The 24183-nt window shown below is 41.3% G+C and overlaps 1 protein-coding gene across 1 annotated transcript in view; it reads right to left on the minus strand.

Moving 5' to 3' along the window:
- Window positions 1-24183, minus strand: part of KIF26A (kinesin family member 26A) — a 107474-nt gene that overhangs the window by 16538 nt on the left and 66753 nt on the right. The window contains 2 exon segments of the mRNA XM_059819394.1: window positions 863-1072; window positions 16744-16927. Of these exon segments, the coding sequence (XP_059675377.1) occupies window positions 863-1072; window positions 16744-16927 (394 nt within the window).

Below are 24183 nucleotides of genomic sequence, written 5' to 3' on the forward strand. Positions count from 1 at the left end.
TTTCTCAACATTAATATACCATTTTCACCTTGGATGTTCTGTGTTTTATTTTTTTTCATCAAACCCTGATTTTTTTCAGGCGGTTCAAACTTAAAATAGTTTTTCATACTCTGCTTAATTTTTTCCCTCTTTTTAAAGTTGTTCTAAGATTATTTTTTTTCTGAACCCAAAGATTTTTCCCAGAAGGAAATTTTAGGTGTCCAATCTCACCAAATATACTGCAGCCCACAATCCTCTCAAATACGAGCCATCCCATCTGTGTATGAAATTTCAGGTCTGGGGCTACTACTGTACAAAAGCACCCTTTTACAGGGCAAAAGAAAGGCATGCACCATCAGCACCACCATCAAGATAAAATAATCAGTCAAAAACACGGTATAAACAAACTGGAAAAGGCAAGGAAAATATAAAAGCTCCCTAACTGTTTCAGTACAGCAATCCCACGGGGTTAGCTGTATCTCTTCTCCTAACAACAGCATTTAGTTTAACGTTAAGCACATGTTCATTTCCCATTGAAAGCAGTGGGGAAGGACTTTATTTCAGTGACATCAAATGGGTTAAAACCTAAGTGGATGGAAAAGTGAATTTCAAATTGGCTGTGTGTCTTTCTCTAACAAGAGAAAACGCAGAAAGATAATTTAGTTGACAAATCCATCTCTCCAGCTACTACTCCTTAATTTTACATCTCTACTAAACCGAAAATGTAAGAATTTACCCACTTGTCTATTCATTACCATGTTTTTTCCAGGCATTAAGGAAACTCATTCAAATAAAATTCCCCAGAAACAGAAAGAACTCCTAAGGCAATCAAATGCAATGGCCCTGAGAAGACTCAGTAGGTTTATGCAAGTGACTCCAGTACCTGTGAAGCATCCTGGGGGAAAACCGCATCAAAAGCAAACATCTTTGGGACAGCAACAACGCCTCTCCTGTGACCTGCATTGGAAGGCCCACTTGCCACTGGATCATAAAATGTGATCTGCTTTTTTCGCGGGTCTACCTTTAGGAAGGACATGGATTCAGATGTTTCGTGTGCTCCTTGAGAGGGACAGATCCTTACCATCACTTTCACCTGCAAGAATTTGGAAGAAAGCAACAACATGAGTTCCCAGCTACTGATAAATGCATGCAAAGCATTCCTCCCAAACCCACTTCCCCTCCCATGACACATTCATTTGTAATATTTAGGTGTGTCAGAACAACCGTGGGACAAAACCAGAGCCAGATTTTCCAGCCTTGTTTCCACCCTGGGGTCTTCACTGAACTAGCTTTTAAAGGTGCACTTTGTCCCTTCAGTTGACTCTGTTCCAGTTTTACCATTTCGATTTATAAATGTCTGATCTCAGGTATAATCCACTGTAGGTGTAACACCATGCCTAAAGAAAAGGAAACTCTAGTCTCCTACCTTTCAAGTACTTAGTGAGACCAAAAGCACAAACCGATCCACTCTGAAAATCAGTCTGAATAACACAAGGCTCAAACAGCTAGTGCACTCAAACTGAACTAAATCTAGAAACTCTCAATTACTGGTTCATGTTCTTCTAATAAAAAGGCGCTTCTCTTATAACCTTCCCAGGCAGACGCCTTTATGCTGTCATTGCTAGGCTCCTTGGTGGGTAGTTGCAGATTTAATGGGAAAAAAGGGAAGGAAAAAAAGCATTAAAAGGTCAAAGAGCTCAAAAAGAAACTACTCACAAAGTACATTTCTATTGCAGCATTGCAAATGCGGATTTCTTACACATGGCATTTTAAGACAGTATTTTTAGAGAGCTCAGACATGTTGGCTGTGATTTCCAAAGCAGCTTATGGGAGCCAAGTGACTGCGTCTCACTAACGTTCAGCAAAGGCTGCACACCTGCTTCTTTTAAGCTTCCTGGAAATCATACTCTTACTTTGAAAAACTGTGAAATATTGTCTCACACCCACTTATGACCATTTATCCTTATGAAATGCTCCCAGGTCAGAACCAGCATGTTTTATTCACCTTGCACTGAAGTAAATGACTATTACAGGTGTAGTGAATCACTTTGCCAGTCTTCAATCCTGCACTGCCCAGCAGATCAAGCTTAAGAGAAAAGCAATGCTCAGCCAGAGTGACTTTCCATGGCCAATATGAAATGTTTCAGTAACACGCTCAACAACAGTATTATCTCCTTATCCATCTGCCAGACAACTTTCACAGCACCAGTGTTAACCATCTAGTTTCACTGGATGAAAAGCCTCTATGGCTGTAATGCACCACAGCCAGCAGAACTGGAACGATTTACACCCATACTCTCCAGAGCACCCATCAGGAGCTTCATCTTGTGCAATGCAACTACTGACCCACAAAACACCTACCTACTCCTTTTACAGCACTTGCACCTGCTTTGGAAGGGGAGCGACAGATAGCAACCCCTCTGCTGTAAATCACCAGGTGAACCCTCCAAACACAGAGCACGCAGTCGCTTGCTGATCTGAGCCAGGCTCACCTCTGGCCCTGAGCTGGATGTTGCATGGGAAGCATCTATCCTTTTCAGTAGCTTTTTGTTGCTAAATTTAACCTTAAATCTCCCAGAACAATTTGACTCCTATTTACTACGTTCTGAGAACATTACTTCATTAAAATGGTGTGCGCTTATTACACTGACACATTCTTTGTGTCTTACAAAAAAATGCACTTTGCAGTCAGCACTTCCCCGTCACTCCTGTATCCAGAGAAATAATGGCAAAGGAAGAACCAAAGCTGCAAAACTACTTCAGCAAAGCACAGCATGGGAAATGCAGGCAATGAACAGAGACCAGAGCAGGCTGAGCCACCCTCTAGGACTGCCCTTCATACCAGACAAGATGACAAGGTGACAACATACACGCCTGCACCCAGTAGGTGCAAGCGGAATGTAGTAGTGTCCAAGCCAGGATGATCCACAGCAGACAGGCGGCTGCAGCAGTAAGCACCATGCTGAACTGTCCCTATCTTTATGAACTGGGACAGTGGGTGATTTGAAGATGTCAATTAGGTCCTCAACGGTTTCATTTTTCCAGCTCCTACTTTCTACGAGGGCTAAGCTGCACACAGGCATCCCTGCACAGTTACTCAAGCATCCTCACAGAAAATATTTTCCAGAAAGCGGCTATAAAAGCTTTTCCCCAACGTTTTTTTCCAACAAAGAGGTGAAGAAACAACCGACCCCTTCAGTAAACACTGCAGGAGACTCCACTAAAGGTAGCAGCAAATTCTTCCACCTATTGACTCAAGCAGTCCCCCAATTTCAACACTTTCTTTTCTTTCCCCTTTCATAGCGATATGAATATGAAAATACAGTCCCAGAAAATAAGCGAACCTTAGAATAAATTGAACAGCTGCTTCAAAAGCAAAGAGCATCAGAGGTGACGTGCTCAAGGCTGTTTCCCCATAAAAGTTCCATGAAGCCAGCTTTGTGCATTAGCCTGCTAGCTCAACCTTGACATGCTACCAAGGTGCTCAGAAAAATAACCTCCCTCAGGAGAAAAAAAACCCCAACACCTAAATATATATATAAATACAAATGCCCTCTTCAGGGTCACTTGATTACAATGAATTTTAAAATAGGTGCTGTTTTCAAAGCACTTCTCTAAACAGTCCTTTCTGTTCTCTCTTCCACCTATTATTAGATTATAGCAGCCAGAGCTTGGATAAGAGGAAAATTGGTTTGCTCCTGACCTAAACAGCAAGTTACCTCCATCAGAGCATTGCTCCCCCTAACACAAAGATGGCTTCATCCCCAGAAAAACCTTGAGTGTCAAATCAGCTTTTTGAGACCACCTCTCTGAAGCAGAAAGATACTAAAATAGCTTCCCATAATGGATCAGGTCCCAAACTTAACAGGCCTCAAGGGTCATCTTCATTTTCACAGTGGAAGTCAGCTTTCAAGACAAATGGGAAGGGGAAGAGAAAAGCAGCTCGAGGGAGTTCCTCTTGTAGTGTTTTGTGTATAAAAGCTGGTTTGCCAAGCAGAAAAACACTGATTTCAAATTTAGTTTCTCTGCCCACTAAACCTACCTGTAAGTGATGCCTACAAGAAACTGTAGGGTTATAACATGTCACACTCATTCATGATGCCGAGCCAGATGCTGACTTCACTCAGAAATGAAGCGGAAATGCTCATGAAAGTACCAACAAGCACAAAGATTACTCAAACATATCCCTTCGCAACAGCAAAAACTAAGGGCAGGCAGATCCTGGGTGCATGCACATGCTTCTAAGTATGTAGAAGAAAGGTTTGGTGGTATACTATTTATTCTTCCTACACTTCTGGCCCTCCTGTGTTTCAGGACCAATCTTAAGTGACAGGTTTATATTCTCAGCTCTCAAGTTCATCCCAGTACTCTTCTGGGATGAGTACTGCAGAAAAAGCAGCATACTATAGAGCCAGCATGGTTCCTGCCTTAAGGATCAACTTAACTTCATCTTCTCCTGGGTCTCTTTATCTAGTTCTCACATAAAGGGCATGCTCACCTGTAGAGATAGCAACATGCAGTGCAGGAAATCATCTGGATACATGAGCTTGCAGTGAGCGGAGGATTCAAGAAAACATGGGAACCTGCAAATTCTAAAGTAACTTTGGCCCGTAACTGGGGAGCATAGCAGCAATACCTGCACTGCACTCTAATGCTTTTATTTGCTTATGAAAATTAATGAATAAAATTAAGTGCAATAACATTAATTTCAGGTCCACTCAGGATCACACCCTCTGTGGGAAGTTATTCAACAATATGGCCAGCTTTCTGGTGGTCAGTGCAACTGCAGCAGTACCAGCTACGGGTAATACTTGCACAAAGCAAAGAAAACACAAGATAAGGAATTTCGAGAAGAATGAATGAAGAAATGGAAGGATAAGACAGGTCTGAAAGGATAAGAACAGGACTGGGGAAAAAAAAAAAAAAGAAAAATCTAAAAGGAATGGCAAGGAGGTGGGGGGGAGAAAGAACAAACACAAAAAAGAAAAACAATACAAATACAGCGATTCCAGAACAGTCATCTCAGGCTCAGGGCATCTCTGCCCTGACCACTTTTAGACTCCTTAAGAAGAGCGAAGATGGTACATCCTTCCTGTGATGGGGGTGACCCTTCCTGCTGGAACTGGGGATTTTTAGTAACACCTTTTTTTTCCACCTTTAATGTGTATTTCTTCTTCAATGTCACAGAAAGATGCAGAGTAAGAAAAAGAATTACAAGTGGAAGTTTATCGTTATCTAGGATACAAGGATTTGTACATAGACATTCATACAGACATTGAATATTGGATAGAGGCTCCATTTTAATGAGGATATTGATAGAAAAAGAGGATAGGTTTGTATTTGAGTTCAATTTCTGCAAATAAAAATAAAAGAAACACAAACATCACAATACTTGCACTTTATTAACATTTTTCTCAGTGCCTGAAGACAGCCTAAATCATGCAAACCACTGAAGTATCTCATTAATTAACTGACTCTAATCTGGTGGGGTTTGTACGCTGGGGGTTAACATGCAGCTGCTGAACTCTCCAAATTCATGTTTCTGCAGGAACCAGGAGGTCAGCAAAATTGCTGAAGGAAACCCTATTAAAATCAAAAGTGTTTGGGAAAAGAAGATGGCAAATACATCCTGAATATGCCATTAAAAGATAAAGAATTTAAAAAGTAAATAAACGAGCACATAATTTGGAAGAGCCCTAGAAATGGGTGGCATAAGGTCAGAGGCCCACCCATCCAGCACAACAATGGGCGTCATTTTAACCTTCACTGGCAAGGATGGGAGAGAGATTCATAGCAATCAAGGAATTTTTTTTTTTTTTAAATGTTTATCTCTCTGTCAGCCTACAGTGGAAGTCAGGGAAAAGAAAGGCTATAAAAGCAAACATCTGCAAGCTAGAATTCATTTGCTCCAGCTATGTAAGGGCAAACCCAGTGGATGGATGCTGTAGCATAAAAACAAAAGTCATACCACAGTTTTATGCACACATGAAGAATTTTAAGGGAGACAAACTGGCAAAAGGCAGATTTCTGAATACAATGAGAAGGCAAAAAAAAAAGTCCACTGTATGGGGGACAATGGCTATATGGAGGACTATGGAGCTAAACCCCATACTGTTTTAGAAACACCTGATGAGACCACTAGAGAACCACAGAACCATATAGTGTACTCAAATATCAGTGATTTGTTGGAGTCCTGAGCCACAACTCTAGACCTTGACATCTTGGACCCTTATGAAAGTCAAATATAGATGCATATTTAACAATTCTGACTTAAACAATGAAACATCACAGAAACAGCCTGGCTGGTACCTGCCCCTCCTCCTCTTACAGCCCTCCTCCTCCACTGCTACTGTCTACCCTGTTTCACACCTAAGGGTCACAAGGAATCACAGAATCACAGAATCCCCAAGGTTGGAAAAGACCTGTAAGATCATCAAGTCCAACTATCAACTAACACCACCACACCCATTAAACCATGTCCTGCAATGCCTCGTCCACACGTTCCTTGAACACCTCCAGTGATGGTGACTCCACCACTTCCCTGGGCAGTTTATTCCAGTGTCTCACCACTCTCTCAGTACAGAAATTTTTCCTAATATCCAGCCTGAACCTCCCCTGGCACAACTTGAGGCCATTTCCCCTTGTCTTATCACTTGTCACTTGAGAGAAGAGACCAACACCCACTTCTCTGCAACGCCCTTTCAGGTAATTGTAGAGAGTGATGAGATCTCCCCTCAGCCTCCTCTTCTCCAGACTGAACAACCCCAGTTCCCTCAGCCACTCCTCATCAGACTTGTGCTCCAGACCCCTCACCAGCTTCGTCGCCCTTCTCTGGACATGCTCCTGCACCTCAATGTCACAGAATCACAGAATCACTAAGGTTGGAAAAGACCTGTAAGATCATCAAGTCCAACCTAAAAAAAACAACATACCAAAAACCAACCCACCCAACACCACACAGCACCATGCCCATCAAGCCACATCCCACAATGCCACATCCACACGCTCCTTGAATACCTCCAGGGAGGGTGACTCTACCACCTCCCTGGGCAGCCTATTCCAATGTTTCACTACTCTCTCAGTAAAGAACTTTTTCCTAATGTCTAGCCTGAACCTCCCCTGGCACAACTTGAGGCCATTTCCTCTAGTCCTGTCACTCGTCACTTGAGAGAAGAGACCAACACCCACCTCTCTGCAACCCCCTTTCAGGTAATTGTAGAGAGCGATGAGGTCTCCCCTCAGCCTCCTCTTCTCCAGGCTAAACAACCCCAGCTCCCTCAGCCGCTCCTCATCAGACTTGTGCTCCAGACCCCTCACCAGCTTCGTCGCCCTTCTCTGGACACGCTCCAGCACCTCAATGTCCTTCTTGTAGTGAGGGGCCCAAAACTGAACACAGTATTCGAGGTGCGGCCTCACCAGCGCCGAGTACAGGGGCATGATCACCTCCCTGCTCCTGCTGGCCACACCATTTCTGATACAGGCCAGGATGCTGTTGGCCTTCTTGGCCACCTGGGCACACTGCTGGCTCATCTTCAGCCGGCTGTCAACCAACAGCCCCAGGTCCTTTTCCGCCAGGCAGCTTTCCAGCCACTCTTCCCCAAGCCTGTAGCATTGCATGGGGTTGTTGTGGCCAAAGTGCAGGACCCGGCACTTGGCCTTGTTGAACCTCATACAATTGGCTTCGGCCCATCGATCCAGCCTGTCCAGATCCCTCTGCAGAGCCTTCCTACCCTCCTGCAGATCAACACTCCTGCCCAACTTGGTGTCATCTGCAAACTTACTGAGGGAGCACTCAATCCCCTCATCCAGATCATCGATATATGTATTAAACAAGACCGGCCCCAAAACTGAGCCCTGGGGGACTCTGCTTGTGACCGGACACCAACTGGATTTCACTCCATTCACCACAACTCTCTGGGCTCCTCTGTCCAGCCAGTTTTTTACCCAGCGAAGGGTAAACCTGTCTAAGCCACAATTCGCCAGCTTCTCCAGGAGAATACTATGGGAGACAGTGTCGAAGGCTTTACTGAAGTCCAGGTAGACAACATCGACAGCCTTTCCCTCATCTACAAGGCAGGTCACCTGGTCATAGAAGGAGATCAGGTTGGTCAAGCAGGACCTGCCTTTCATGAACCCGTGCTGGCTGGGCCTGATCCCTTGGTTATCCTGCATGTGCTCTGTGAGCGCCCTCAGGATGAACCTCTCCATAATCTTCCCTGGCACCAAGGTCAGGCTGACAGGCCTGTAGTTCCCCGGATCCTCCTTCCGGCCCTTCTTGTAGATGGGCGTCACATTGGCATGGAGAGACCTTCTACCCCGTCACCATGTGGCAGTCGCTGTTCCCATGCTGTGACCTCTTCCTGGAGTGTCATCTCCACATGCCCCCTTTGTGCAGACTCATCATCTCCAGACCTCCCCCTGCATACTGAAGCATCTGGAGTTGAGGAGAACATGATGAGGGAGTCACAGCAACCAAAATAATGGGCTGGCTGTAGGATTGGTCAAGATATTGCAAAACATGAAGCGTATGTCAGTGTCAGAAAGCAGGTTTGGAAAAAGTAAGAGACAGACCAAAAAGCCTTGAAACCCAAATTTCAAAGCAACTCTCTGACATGAATGTGAGACTGATGGCCAGACACAAGCTCACAGTTTTGTCTAATACAGCCCATATATCTTGGGTATGCTGAATTGAATGGAGCTATGGCAAAGCCATGCATCAATGAACACAAAACTCCTCCAAGACCAGTGAGGTATGCGTCATCCCAGAAGAAATCACGTCCAAGGCTGAATTTGTAGACAAAAGAGCCGGTGATAACAGAGAGAATGACACAATCCTACACAATTTTAGACAGGAACAGTCAGGAGACTGAGACAGTCAGGTTCACAGTGATTATTACCCTGTAATTAAAAGGGATGGAAGAGCTATCAAATCTGAGACCAGACAAAGGGGAAGGACAGTCTCACACTTAAAGAACCAGATGATTTGGATTCTGTTCCTAAGACTATCATGGACCTCTATGACATATTTTAGACAATGAATACAAAAAAAACTATATATATATATCTTAGAAAGTTGGTCATTCATCTTTCAGTGGAGTGAAGGGTGCCAAATACTCTATGCAGTTTAATTTGGGGCAGACATGTAGACAGAGAAGACTCCACTAATTCACTAAGTAATGACTAGACTCCTTGGCATTTTGAATGCTGAGGAAATTAAGACCCTGACCCAGCCAAGTATGTCAGCACAGGCATAACTGTAACATATGGTACCTCCTTTGAAATCAATGGATGTGCAGTGTTCATGTGTTTATAGTGGTGCTTTGTTAGCATTTGATGCTTATAAGTTGTCAAGTTTCAAATTAGACAGAATGAGAAGGAAAAAATAGGAGGAGTGAATTAAAAAAAATGTAAAATTTTAAAATACATGTGCTCAAGCCTTTTTTACTAAAATAAATTCTGACTTTATCTGTCTGTATTTTGGGAGAGTGCTGGCACTATACTGGAATCCATTCTAAAAATGCGGGTCGTATTCTGCATTACAGCAGTATCATAATCCCTAAATGAACAAGCAATTTGGTCTTTAGCAATAGATGTCATTATATCAAATTTGAATGGACACTAAATATTCCCTGGAAACACACATCCTTGACAGGCATCGTGCAGCCAGGAAGTTAATTTTGTCCAATGTTCACAAAATGGCGTACAACAGCAGGTTAATTAAATAACTATGTTTAGACATCCACCATTCTGAATTAAGATTTCTCAGCAAGAAATTACAAAGAATTCACATTCAGTTGAATAAAGACCATATTCCAATGAAATCACTTATTTTTCAGCTACAGTGTAAATCAAATTACAAAAGTCCTAGTTCAGAGCCAATATTTTTCATGGATTTAATTGTAACTGACAGATATATAACCCTTGCTAAATTGGTTTACTGTGGGTAGTTCTTACAAGCCTTTCATATACTGCCACTACCAATGGATGGCAAATTTATATGCAAAATTGCCATGCTAGCATAGACCAACTAGCTCCCCTGGGAGAACCCTAAAAAAAAAAAATCACGGCTGTATTGTGCTCTATTAAAGAAGAATTGATTCTCTACTCCCAGGAGACATGAAGAAAACTATTTTATTTTTAAAGGTGAAAACAAAGTAGAAGAAATTGTGTATATTTATCTACTTTTTCCATATTTTTGTTTAAGCAATTCAAGGCATTTCAGCAGGGATGTATGTACCTTGGATGATACGTCACTACATACATGGATAGAAGAGTACTTAGTATGATACATGATTTATATCAGAAATAACACTCTAGTCATTAGGAAACAAGCAGCAATAAAGATGACAAAATTAAGTACCTATTTGTTATCCGTCATCAAACCATCGTAAGAACCAGTGAATGGGACATACAGCACACTTAAGAAAACCCTGCATGATCAGTAAATCATATTAGCAGTACCTTAGCTATGGCTTGGTAAAGCATAAATGAAAGTAAACGTCTAAAACACATAAATGGAGACCAGTATGTATATACCTGTCCAAGAAACATGTCTGACAATTCAGGTTCTCTTTAAATGCTCCACTTCAATTGTCTCACATAGGAGGATTGTGTCATTCTAACATAAAAAATTGACAGGATCCTTGGAAGAGACAAGCACTTAAAGTTGCTGTTGTAAGTGATGCAGTATTATAAAGAATGAGATGAATAGAACCCCAGAAAAAACATTTGCATGAAAAAGGCTTCCTACCATGCTAAAGAAAAATAGCAAATTAGAATGCTACACAGCAGCCACTGTAAAAAGGATGTCTTTTTTAATACCACAATATGATAAATTATCTTAAGTAGCACATTAATGTCAGAAATTGAGCATAATCTAACTTCTTTCCAGTGACAATATTAAATGGCTTTCAGACGTCTTTCCTACTATTCTGACATTAAATTTAATAACACCCAGAGAGACCACAAAAATGATTCAGTTACAAGAATCATACTGTACTGGATCATTGCCTTTTAAGTAGGATTCAGCTAAATTATTTGGACTCTGATGTTTTTGGCACATTCAAGAGAAAGGTATGAAATTTGCTACATAACATTTATCAGTAGCGAGCAAAATTCCTTTCAGTATCCAGTTTGCACTGGTAGTGGGATTTTCCTTTGTGCATGAGACTTTGATTATTGTTGATTATATGAAAAACCTGTTCCAGATAGACCTACAGTTCTAAATATTTTTTTTTAAACTTTTCCCTGCTTCGTATCCCTGAACATGGACAAGCCCTGCAAGCACCTGTACAAGTTTGTAACATTTTGCACTCTTAGTAAAGAAAATTAAGCAAAAGGCTTAATTAAAGATTTATATCACAGGACAAGTCCACACAGTCCTGCTGAAATTATTATAAGGCGAAAAATTGGTATTTGTGAAATGTAAAAGAAATTAATAAGACATTTATTTCCCACATTCCAAGGGAGCACTTGAAACAATGAGAAATTATAAATAGAAATTGCAAAAGATACATGTAGGCCCTCTGCTGTAGTAAGTCTCTGACAACAAATGTATTCAACCATAAAAAGCCATATAGCAATTTCACCACCGCAGAACTGTATGATATGCATAGACATGACAATGTGAGACTAAGAACAAATTTACATCTTGGGCTCAAATAATCGCTAACTGAGTTCAAGTGCAAGAACTGGCCATAATGATCTTTTCACATTCCTGCCTCCTCCAGCAGTTCTGACAATGCAGAGTTACTGCATAGTCATACAGCTTACAAAAAACAAGAATTCAAGCCTCTTTCCTTGCCCAAATGTGCATTGGGCACACAAGTCCCACAACCAGTGACAGAACCTGTCAGCCAGAATGACTAATTCCAATTCTAGTCACCACAGAAACACCCAAGATAGTCCTGATGCTGCCTATGCTCAATTCATTCAGTTCCTTAGATTCAACTGTCCCTTACCCCAATTCAGAATAATTCTTACTCATGTGTTTAATTTCAAAACCAATGAAAAGGACTTAATGCATGGGGAAGCTCTCCACTGAATCGGTGCTTTGGCCAAAGGGAGTTTCTTTGGCCAGAAAAGCCAATAGTCATAGTAGGGCAGCTTTGAAAATGCACATCAAATAAAGAAGTTAATATTCCAGGTACAGATGTTGTTTTGTTTGATGAGGTCTTTTTTCCAAAGGTTTAGGCTTACTGGGGTCCAACTCTGTACCAGCAGTGAAACACACACAGCTGCTGCTTCTGCATGCTGGAGTCTTAGGATCCAGCTATTCCCTCGCTCAGCCACAGCCATAGCTCCCCTCTGAGAAGGTAATTTAGAGATCTATACATGGGGGAGAAGGGGAAATGTTTACATTTCTTCAGTTGTTACCATCCTCTATTAAACTTCTTTAAAGATACTACCTCAAGGAAGAAGGCCAGTAAAGAAAAAAATATCAATAAGTGACTGTTACTTAAGCATTATGTGCCTGAAGAGGAACATGTTTTTATATCACATACTGTTAGACCCCCTAAAACTAAAGATGCTTAATATTCTTGCCTCCTGAACAGTCAATAAAGCATTTCTTTAGAAGCTCAGGCTCATGATAACAAACCTAATGCTGTAGCTTCCATGATGGCTGGTAAAATGGGTTACGGTCGTGCCTGATTTCCTTACAGCTTATCGTTTGTGCATGCATAGTTAGAGATCCTTTTCTAACGTACATTACCTTGTGTTAATCAATACTAAAGTTCATCTGCCTCTTTATCCACTCAATAACTTCAGTGTCATGAGATCTTTTTGCATCTTCACAGTCAGTTTTAGCTTTGTCTACTCTGAATACGCAGCTTCGCCACCTCATCCAAACCATTTAGGAAGACACCAAACAGCATGGACCTTCATATGACACCACTGCTAACTTCGCTCCAGTGTGAAATCTGCCCTCTTGTTTCCTATCAGTTATTAAACCACTAGAGAATACATGACAGCTTAGGGTTTTTTTAAGAAACCTAGGTCAGGGCACGTCTCAAAAGCTTTTTCAAAATCCAAATACACTCTATCAACCAGACCAACCCTATTCAAATGCTTGCTGACCCTTTCACAGAACGCTAATGTATGTATTCCAACTGTAAAAGCTCCATCAGCTGATCCCTACTATATCACATTAATCCCTGCCTGCTAATTTCTATCTTTATTATTGTTTCAACCACTTTGCCTGGTTGCCTGATCTGAAAGTCAGCCTTATGACACTATACTTCTAGATTCCCTCTGGAGCCCTTTTTTTCCCTTTTGGCCCTAAAGTGACATCACATTTTCCACATTCTGTTTCTATGTCTCTTATAACGTATTGAATACCAGCTAAAAGAAAACCTTAAGCATCAGTGGGGGAAAAAAATATTAAGAATTACCACAGCAGGGGAAATATAGAAAGCCAATCATATTGGTCATTGTAAATATTTCAACATGTACCTTGCTTTAAGCTTTCAGTGGATTTACAAAAGAAACGGGGACTACCTAGAGTGTGTCATTACAGGTAATAATTAGTTGCTGTAGGATTCAGGCCTTACTCACTAGTTCCCACCTAATATAAATGGTATTTCCATACAGTTGACATATCATTCACCACTTCAGCTTTTCTTAAAGGGAGCGACATTGCTCCGATTGAAGTATCTTGGACTCTTCATGAGTTTCCAGTTTGTTACTCTGTTTTTCGTTCTCACACAACTTACACTCTTCTCCTTAAATTTTATGTCTTCAGCCCCTTCACAGGAAGAAAAGGCACGTTTCTCTATGGAATCCTGTCCTGCTGTGAAAGAAATCATTTGACAAGAAGGGAATTAAAACTTGCCAAGCTATCTGGACTCAGAGAAATCACCCCCTTGAGGAGAATAAGGACTGGTCCTCAATGGGTCATTCTCAGCTTAGTAAAGTGAAGTTTGGTAGGAACTAGGCAGCCCATCAGCACTGCTACATTATTACCTGTACAGCAGAAACCAGCCAGGAACCAGTCCTCCACATCATAACTAACCATGAAAGACAAAACAGCAGCAAGCTGGGAGGTCAGGATGGAAAAGGCTGCCCCACCAGCTGCTTAACCCACTGTAACCACACTAATAATAGCGTGAGGGACACCGCTAACCTGGGAACGATCGCGCAAACCAAGGAGAGCACCAGCCACAGCCACAGATGCTGTAGTAGGAAAAAGTGACTTCAGAATCCATCACTGATTCTGTCCCCTATGCATATCTTGTACTTACTATTGTACAGGCTGCAAGAAAAAGCCACAGAAAAAGATAACCAGAAGGAGTGTAAAGTAAAAAGCTGTTAGAAGAAGAGAGACTGAAGTTAACAGAGGATCACAGCATATCTGCCAGCATTTGCTGATGCTTCTCTCAATTGCTACGATACTGAAAGCAGTGAGGAAGAAAGGTAATTCCTTTATTCCCATTATCCTCGTAATGAGATACTAGCTGACTAAATCTTGATCAGCAGAATCTGGTGAAGAGAAAATTATAATGGAGAATGTTACGGCACAGTGGACTAAATGCTACCAAAAGCTTCTTGGCATTGCTCAGAGAAGGTGAAACTATCAGTGTTTAGTACTAAAAGAGCACCTATATAGGACTGACACTTTTCCTTTGACCACAAGTTCTAAAAATTAGATACATGAGATTTCATTTCTGCTGACTCATAATTTTTACAAAAAGCTATATTGCTAGAGGCTTTTTTCTATGGGCAAACACTGAAATTTATGAAGTTGCAAAAGAGGAATGGGTTAAGAGAGACGTTTAGTAGGTAATGCATATTTTTAACTGTGAAACAGAAAAGATGCCTAGTTACTTTATTTTTTGAAGAACATTAAAACTAGTAACTAGAACACCCCATTCACCATTTGGATGGTCTAGATCTTAAGAGCTAAAGGGCTGATTCAATTAGCAGAGAGCTCTTAATCTCTCCAGCACAGCACAGGATTCTTCCAAATTGTGGTCAACAAGTACGTGGTGAGAAGGACACAGCTGGAACCCTGGGCCCAAACAAACAGAATCTTCAATAATGTCTTCAGCTAAGAGCTAAACAGCAGAGACATATGAGGGTCAACAGCAGCTTGTTGACCCATAAAGTCTGGAAATTCTTGGTGTAGTGTGCCAGGCAGGAGAGAAATACCACCCACATTGCCAGCATGGGATACATATCTATCTCTTGTTGGAGGAGAAGCTCACACAGCTGAGCAGCATAGCTGCTCAAGGTCCTGCCATGCCCCTTGGCATTCCGGTAGAGCTCTTCCCTTTGAAAGCCCTCTGCTGCGCTCACTAATGAAGAAAGTAGGTAGAAGTAGGTAGACCACATGACCCAAGGCATATAATCTCCTGCCATCTGGGATCGTGCATTTGATCTTTATTAGACTTTGTTGATCTGTTCAAAGACACCAGACAAACCAGAGCTTTCCACAAGGCACAAGTCATGCTGGTAAGCTCCACCAGCCTCCCTCAAAGCGTAGAAAAAAGGCTGAAGTCTCTTGGCTACACATGGCTGCAGGCACACAAGTGCAGCAAGGTGCAAAGACAGTTTTATTGAGCTGCAAGCACAAGGACATACAAGCATGCTTTAAAGGTCTTCCTAAGGCAAAGAGCCTCAGAAATGCCACACTCCGTGTTATTCCTGGTGCCATGGCCAAGTGTTAAGCCTCACAGAGAAGAGGCAGGCACAACAACTGGGCTGTGCTAAACCACACACACATAGAAAGGGTGTTTCTTAGCAAACCCTCCTCCACCTAGGAATCTCTAAATTACTGTGCCAGGTTTGCTGTATTCCACCATTTAACACTACATCCTCTTTTCTAATATACTGGAAAAACAGGAGAAGAAACCTCATTTTCATCTGTGGTTCACCTGCTTAAAATAGCCCCAGTTACTCCTTTCTTTTCCATTTAGCACAAACTCACTGACTTAAGAAATACCAAGTATTCTCTGTGAGCAACAGTGTCAGCTACAGGTATTTAGGCTGACAATCTCTTTATGTTAATACTGATTTGTATGGTTACTCAAGGTGCGTATTTTAGCCCTCCTGTGCACATTACATACGTCAATTCTATCTTCAAACGCTAATCTCTTGTAACCTATGTAAATAGGCATTCAGACTCTGCTGTGTGGGTGATTAAACAGTTACAAATACGAATAAAGCTCTAAATAATTGGGTTGTATTTTAATTCATTTTAAATAAAATTAGCACAAATGTTACAATTGGAAAGGTGCTGTATTTCCTAAGTTCGAGAGACATCTATTTCTCTCCTGCTACTTCATTTCCATACTCCTGATTTACAATGGCGTGAGGCAGAGGGAAACACAGCCCCCTCAATGTATCTCCTTAACCTCAAGCAGACAACCAGCACCAGCGGCTGAGCCTTGCTGGCAACGCAGAGACTACTTCTGCCAAGGTGAAGCCTGTATGTGCATTGGTTTGGGACCAATGATGTCAAAGGAAATTTTGTCTCTTACTTTAATACAAGGAAGGACAAAACAACCTTTGCCAATGTTGTTGTCAGTGATGTTAACTGGCTTCAAGGAAGCCAACACTCTAGCACTGAATCTGCTCTGAGGCTGCCAACTCCTTCCAAAGTCACCAGGTGATAACAGCTCTCAGGCATGTTCAAATGGTTGTGGCTGTCTCTCTATCCCAAAACCCTTCCCTTGAGCCTATCCAACCCTGTTCTAGGCTGAAAGCTTCCAGCCCTGTTAAAATTCACCTAGAAAACTGTTTTAAAAAATCAAAATCCAGAGTTACCTTTCCAATGCCAGGGTTGTCCTTGATTTTGGACACAGCTCTCAGAAGGCATGGTGGTGCTGGGGGAGGACAGAGCTGCAGGATGCCACTAAAGTTAGTAGCATAAATAGAGAAGTCGTGTGTGTGTGGCAGGGGTGGATGGTATTTCTTTCTCTTCGAAGACAGGTTAAGCTTCTGTGCTGCTCTGTATAAAAGTAATAGCAAGAAAGGACAATGTTACTGTGTGTTAATGGGAATCTGGACCAGACAAACAGATGCTCATTGTCATCACTGCCTGCTTAACAAATCAAGTTGTTGCATTCTAATCTGATTTCATAAGGACAAACCATCAGGAGACTAATAGAAGGAAATACAGGTCAAAAAATTACTTTCAAAATATTCAGTTAATTTCTCCCCCAGAGTTCCAATTATCACCTAACTTTCCCCTCTTTCCCCCAACAGCTTGACAGCTGAATCCTAAAATGCTAAAATCTCACTGATGTAATAAAAAGCTGAAATAATCCCCTTGTCACTGGCAGGACCAGATGGACTTTGCTGGTGATAACATTATGAAAGTGGTTCTTTGTATTCTACAAGTTACTCAAGGCAGAGAATAACACTCCAAGTCAGCTGAGCTCAAGATCCTCTCTTGTTGGCTACACTGGAAATCCTTAGATAACAAAGAATTTCCTTCAAGACAGATTGGTTTTTCCTCCTCAATTCCATTCTTTCACATTAAAAGGGAAAGCTATTAAAGAGACATGCTTTAATGTTCTGAATGATAATGATCCTGCTTTTGAAATGCAGAATTTCAAAACATAAAAGACGACGAAGAAGGAAAAATTAAAACATACAATTAAAATTGTAACATTCTTCCTTGTGAATAAGAATAGGAACATAATCAGTTTTTCTGCTATTCCCCTTCAGCAACACCAAACAGTATAGCAAGAAACAAAAACAGAAACTCAACTACATCAAAACCCATATGGGAAAAATCACTTTGCAGAGTTAAGTAGAACAAATCTATGTGTTAGTGAGCACACGCTGGGCAACTAGGGGTGGCAGCGAGGGTGAAATCTCAACTCTGTCAAAGCCAAGGAGAGCTTCACCACTTGAATAAGACATGTGTGATCTGACCCTGAGACTGTCAGTAGATAGCCCACCCTCAGATACATACCATAAAAGCATCCAACATGCTATCTTTTAACATTACTTTGAACGACTGTTAAGTCAGCAAAAATGCAAGTGTCGTACTGCCAGCATCTGTGGGTGACCTGAGACCATGCTACTGATGCCAACAGGTCTTCCGGGGACAAAGCACTATTCTGGTCCATGCTTGCAATATAAAGGCCTGTGACTATGGACAAATTAGTTTACAAATATGTGATGACAAAAAGCCCCTTTATACAATGGCTACTTTATATTTTCATCATGCCTTTCAGCCCAGGCTCTCCAAGTACTTTTCGATGAGAATGAGCTGTCATTAGCATCTGTGAAGTATTAAAAGCAACAGATATATGGAGCAACTAAGGCAGTGCCTTGCTGTCATACCTAATTCACAGTAAATCTAGACCCCGAACCTTGTCATGAATCCAGTGATTGGGCAGCCTCAGGCTGAGTCAGGTCAGTAAGCTGATCAGAGAAGGAAACTCTTCCTTTGGTTGTATTTATGGTTAGAAGCAAAAATGAACACTGAGAGCAGAAGGGCTGCACAGTTCCAGCAGCACTACTTGCTTCAAATGAGTTACAGTACAAAGAACTGGTTGTGTCTGAGAGCAAAATTACTCACTTGGGTCAGGATTAGACAGCTACTCAGTACAAGGGGCAGAACTCTCAATACAGATCTCAAAAATTCCCAGTCCTAAGCTCTACATTCCCAAATGTGTGTGTTAAACTCCTGGACCTTTTTTCTTCATCAGCTTCTAGAGATGCAGACCCCCTGCCTGCTTCCTTCTCCCTCTACAAACACTGCAGTATTTATCAAAAGACAAAGACTCGTGTGATGAAAAAATGAGCCTGCAGTTCCAAACTCAGAGGGAGCCAGAAGCCACTGTCTTGTGGGGGACAAGTTGGACTCTTGCCTCTGAGGAAAGAAGCAGATTTTGACTCCTGCTGCATCCTGAAACCAGCAGGAACTATGTCCCACAGCGAAGCAGAACACCGCAAGCATGGGTTTATACAGAACCTCGGGTTTTTGGTGGCAATGAGCACCAATTTAACTGCCTAAATCTCAAATCCCCTTGCTAATACCTCATTCAGTATTAAAACATATGCCTGAAATAGGACACCAGGCAAACAGTTGCACAACTTGACTATGCTTGCAGCTGCACATTAAAACCATAAAGCCTCCTAAATTATATGCAGCTTTATTGTGCAGAAAAGAGTCTCTACCTGTTGGTACTCTCATTGTGGAACTCAAGACAGTCATTACCCTCTATCTCCATGTACCAATTAACAATTGTGATTATTATTTAATCATCTTGTTGATTAATATGAAAGATAATGTTTATTTCCTTGTTTACATGCTATGATCCCTTGCTGAAATTATAAAAACTCCTCAAGAGAATGTCTTCAAAGTGCAATCAAGATATACATTAAATCCTGATGAAATAATTATTCCTTCAATAGATCTGGCTGAAGGAGCTCCTCTGGGAAACATACGTGAAAGAGAATGAGATACAAAGGACAAATTTACTCAGGAATTGTGTATTCAAGCACCTAACTAACACTAACACTCAATGAGTAAATGCACCCGAAAAGGCCAAGCTAAGCAAAGTATATAAACAAATAAACAGAAAATTCATCCTTTTTAAAGTACAGCATTTCTCAAAATAGCTCAGTAACACAGTTTTGGACCGTTTCAAAAAGCAAATCTAAGATACCAAATCCATTACTAGTTATCTTAACTTCCCCACCAAGACAGACTAACTTTCAAAGTGATTCACTTCCAACAGTATTCACACACTTTCTGCATCTCCACCATTCAAAGGACAGTGCCATATGCTAGCTAAAGCAATTAACTTCTATAGTGCTGATAAATCCTCTTCCTATGAGTCTGGAGTGCCGCGATTTTACTAAGAAATTTGGCAAAGGGACTGCTGATGTCCATGCGAGATAACAGGAAACTGAAAAAGCAGAGGAACTGGAGTGGCTGTTGTAGAAAATAATCAGTGCTTTGATGGGCAACAGGCCAACTGCACTAATAATGATGTATGTGGTTCACATTTAAAAAGCATCTCTTCTCAGGTAGCAGTGCACAAAGCTTAATTACAACCTCTCTGTGTTTGAATGCAAGAACTACTTTGCCAGACATTAAAATGAGGTTGTTTCTGGAGCAGGAACATGACAGACATCTTGTACCAGCAGTATCAAACAGCTTGCTGGGTTTGGTTTTGGTTGGTTTTTTTGTTTTTTTTTTTCCTAAAAGGGAAAAGTTAAGGACCTAATGGAAAGAATAGGGCAATTTAGGCACAACGGAACATCACTACCAAACTGTAGACTCTTAATATGAATGTAAGTAACTGCCATCCTCAGCTCCTATAAAAAGCACAGTCAGTTTTTTAACTGCTACAAAAGCCAGCTGGGCAACAGCCTTCATATGCTTTGCTTGGGCTCCTGGACTGGTCCCGGCAAAGAGCACCACATAAGGACTCATCAATCCTTATGCACTTCTTGCAGCACCAGCAATATACTTGGTGGCATCCCAGCCAAGTACTCATTAGGCCAAAATACAGGCTGGGCTGGTTTGGACATGGGCCTAACTAAATTAACCAAAATCCAACTTCACAAAACTCCTTCCTTCAGTAAAATTCGTGAGAGCATGTATTTACAGGGAGGCACTTCTGAGACACTCTAGTTCTTATCCAACAACCCATTAGTGAATTTACACCTAAGTTTCCAGTACTTTTTTCCTCTAGTATTCCTTTTCTCAGGTGGAATTTGTTCTATGAAGGCAGGGAAGGCAAAGCTCTCATAAACTGGGCCCTTTTTGCCTAGCACGAGAAAGACAGAAGTCGGGCTCATACCAGATCACTTTCTGCAGGAGCCTAATTAGGTGCCATGGCTATTTCCTGACTTACTTCTTTTTCTCAAATTTAATCTTGCACAGGAGGCACTCACATCCATCTTCAGCACCACAGTGGCTGTCTGACCTCTCCAATATCAACTTCTGTTTCCTCACAGGGAAGATTATGACCTCTAGGGAATATGATGCAAAACTTAAGTGTTACAGTCATTTGTTTTTCTGGGCATTTTCCAAGCTTTTTGTCACAGCTTTGACACAGATGTACGCTTTCCCCATTCAACCTCCACCAAGCAGTCTTCCACAAAACATTCTTGCAAGGGAAACTAAGCTCCACACTCTTACGCCTCTCTTCCAATTAAAGCATGAGAGACACCCATGTGTATTATTTTTACCTCTGGCTGTGAGATCTACTGTCTGCGTTTTGCTTAACTCTTTCCATCTTTAATAGAAGACGTATTTTAAGATGCTCTGGAGAGTTCTTTTCTCATAGCTCGGTGCCACGGTAGAAAATAAAACTAATATATGGCACATGCAGGGGCACTCAAATATCAAACGACAAGGGACAGTCTCTAACCTGCTCTTTCCCCCACACAATTTACAGATTACTAGCTTTTCTGCCATGCATGGATGAGACCAGTGAGGAAAAGCATGGCCAGATCAATTACATAATGCTCAGCATCTAGGGAATAATACTGTGCAACAACAGTAGCTACAAAGCCTGCCCATTAAAAGAACCGTAAATTTTTTGGTTTTAAATTCTGTCTATCTGGTTAACATGGCATTTCAGATATTCTGATGTACAGCAAGCTGCTTCTAGCTTACTTTCAGTGTACATGTTCTGCCTATCATACCCGTGAAAGTAAACAGCACAATTTAAATCCCTAAAGAACAGTGTTCCTTCTGGGCATAATTTCTCCATGAAAAAGAAAACTAGATTTGAAACTTTTATAACTATGCAAAATTATAAAATTTTTGCTTAACACTTCGTGGAATTTATTAAGCTTCAGAAGGAAGAGTGATGCGAAATATACTCTGGGAGTATACTCACATACTAGAAATGGGTCAACTGACAGAGATACAGAGGACTTAATTGACATGGTGGGTTTACGGACAAACTGCCACAAGTCAGAAATAGAACTGGGAATCCTGCTTCCCATTAGTAAGCTCCACTAACAAAAATAATAAAAGAAAACTTCTGCACATTCATTTCAGCATGACTCATTACATATTAACAGTTTTAGTGTTGCCAGCCTTATCTTTCAGAGATCGCTGTCATTATTCATATTGTGAGAATGCTTAAGGATTTCACACGGAGACAGTCAAGGACAAAGAATTGTACAGGCCAAGCCTTAAATATCCTGAACTTTGGAGTTTACTCAAGAGTACACTTACTCAAGAGTTTTGGTTTGACCTTGACAGCCATCACGGGAGCAATTTGTCTCCTGATTCTGAACTATCTGCAAAGCTCACAAAATTCTGGACACAGGTTTACGCTGGGAATCAGTCTGCTCTAAAGCAAGACTCTTCCAAACTTTCCCAGTTCCCAGCCCAATAAGGCATCACTCCTCTGCCACATAACCAATATCCCAAGCCTTTCCCACTGCAAACCAGCTCCATAGGAAGCAGTGGGAAAGTCACAGTCTGTCATTGTATCTGCAGTTCCACTTATTGTTTCCTTAATTACTCGTCAATACAGACAACAAATGGACGGATGTCCTACAATACACCCTCCAGCACTCTGTCCTGAGCCTTCCGCAACTCACAGCATAAACTTGGTTGGCATTATTACTTTTATTATTGCTATTACTGTTTGATTTGTGGTTCTAAAATTAGAAAGATAGCACAATGAAACAGTGCAGTTGCTACCCAAAATCCCAAGCAAACTTAAAAATAAACAAGGTATCTGTTTCCACTAACGGCTGGTTCAGAAAGAGCCGTTTTTAAACAGAAAACTGAGAATGTCTAAATCTGTCATGAAGGTTTGGAAAGGACAGGCACCATCTGTATTCCTACAATAAATTTTGTCCAAGGAGTCACTTATAAAGTATATGTTAAATTTTGAGGTTATGGTCTGTTCTTCCTAGAACAAGCTTACTAGGTTCCTGTGATGCATGTATAGCTTCAGGAGGATATAAAGGCTTTCCTGACTTTAGTACCATTACACAAGTACAGCACCAAACCTTTGTTTGCTTAGCTGTCCCAGCAATGCTGTCAAGAAGCACTGCCAGGAAGAACAAACAATTAATGTTCCTTATTTCAGTGGTTCAACTTCCTCAATAAATAATTAGTTCATCTGGATCACAATGCACACCCTCAAACAATAGCACTTTTCTAATGGGTAATGGTAATAAAGTTTCAATAGAAAACCATTTTTCTGAAACATTCCAAAATGTCAAACCACATCTAATATTGTGGGGATATTATCAAGGCAACATTATGAGAGAAAGTATCTCCACTATGAGATTAAGTTCATGCCTTGCCTCTTGCACATAGCATAATCTTGCAATTCAGGCTTGAATTTCAGCCTCTGAGTGACCTCTTAATTTTCTCTTACTGTCTCTTATTAAAATCAGCAAGGCAGAAATACAAATCAGCTATGTTGACATAGTAGGAACATCATCTGCTCACAGATGATCAGAGAAGACGGGTCCAGAAGGGATTTTAAGAGGTTATCTACATTTCCCAATGCTCCATGGTAGGATAAACTTTGCCTAATACATTCTCAATGTATATTTGTCCAACTTGTTCTTAGAAACCTCCAGTGAAAGCAAGTCCACAGCCTCCCAAGGCAATCAATTCCAGTTTTTAACTATTCTCACGGTTAGAAAATTCACACCTCATGTCTCTCCTAAGTCCGCCTTGATGGAATTTATGTTCCTTGTTTTCCCCCACCTCCCCAGCAGACATGCAGAGGACCTTATTTCCTTCTGCTGCAGCAGCTGTTATCTGTATGAAGGCCACTACCACACCTCAGTCTTCTCTTTTACAAATGAAAAAGTCACGATCCTTCCAACCTTTCCTCACAGGTCAAGTTTCCTTGATTTCTGACCGTCCTTGTTGCTCTCCCTCTGCTCTATTCAGATCTTCATAAAGTATAGAATTCAGGCTTAATGCGTCGGTGAGCAATAGTCAAGACTCACCCGAATTTAGGCACCACGCAGAAAGACTAGGCAAAGCCGTTTGGGATAAACTCAAATAGACCTCTGGAATATGACAAGTTAGAACAAACCTGCAGGCTACCCCTGACATCAGAAGAGCTCCTCAAGCTGTACAGACCCAAGAGCTGATCCCTCCTCTCAGCTACACATGATTATTTAAACAGACCAAGCCCATTTTCAAGCATTCAAGTGATTTGCATACAGGAATCCAAGAAGGAATTTTCACAGCTCTTCTCCATAATTTTTCCTCAGGTTTAAGAAACACCAAAAGGCAGATCT

This window comes from Gavia stellata, chromosome 7, assembly GCF_030936135.1.
Source record: "Gavia stellata isolate bGavSte3 chromosome 7, bGavSte3.hap2, whole genome shotgun sequence".
Taxonomy (NCBI): domain Eukaryota; kingdom Metazoa; phylum Chordata; class Aves; order Gaviiformes; family Gaviidae; genus Gavia; species Gavia stellata.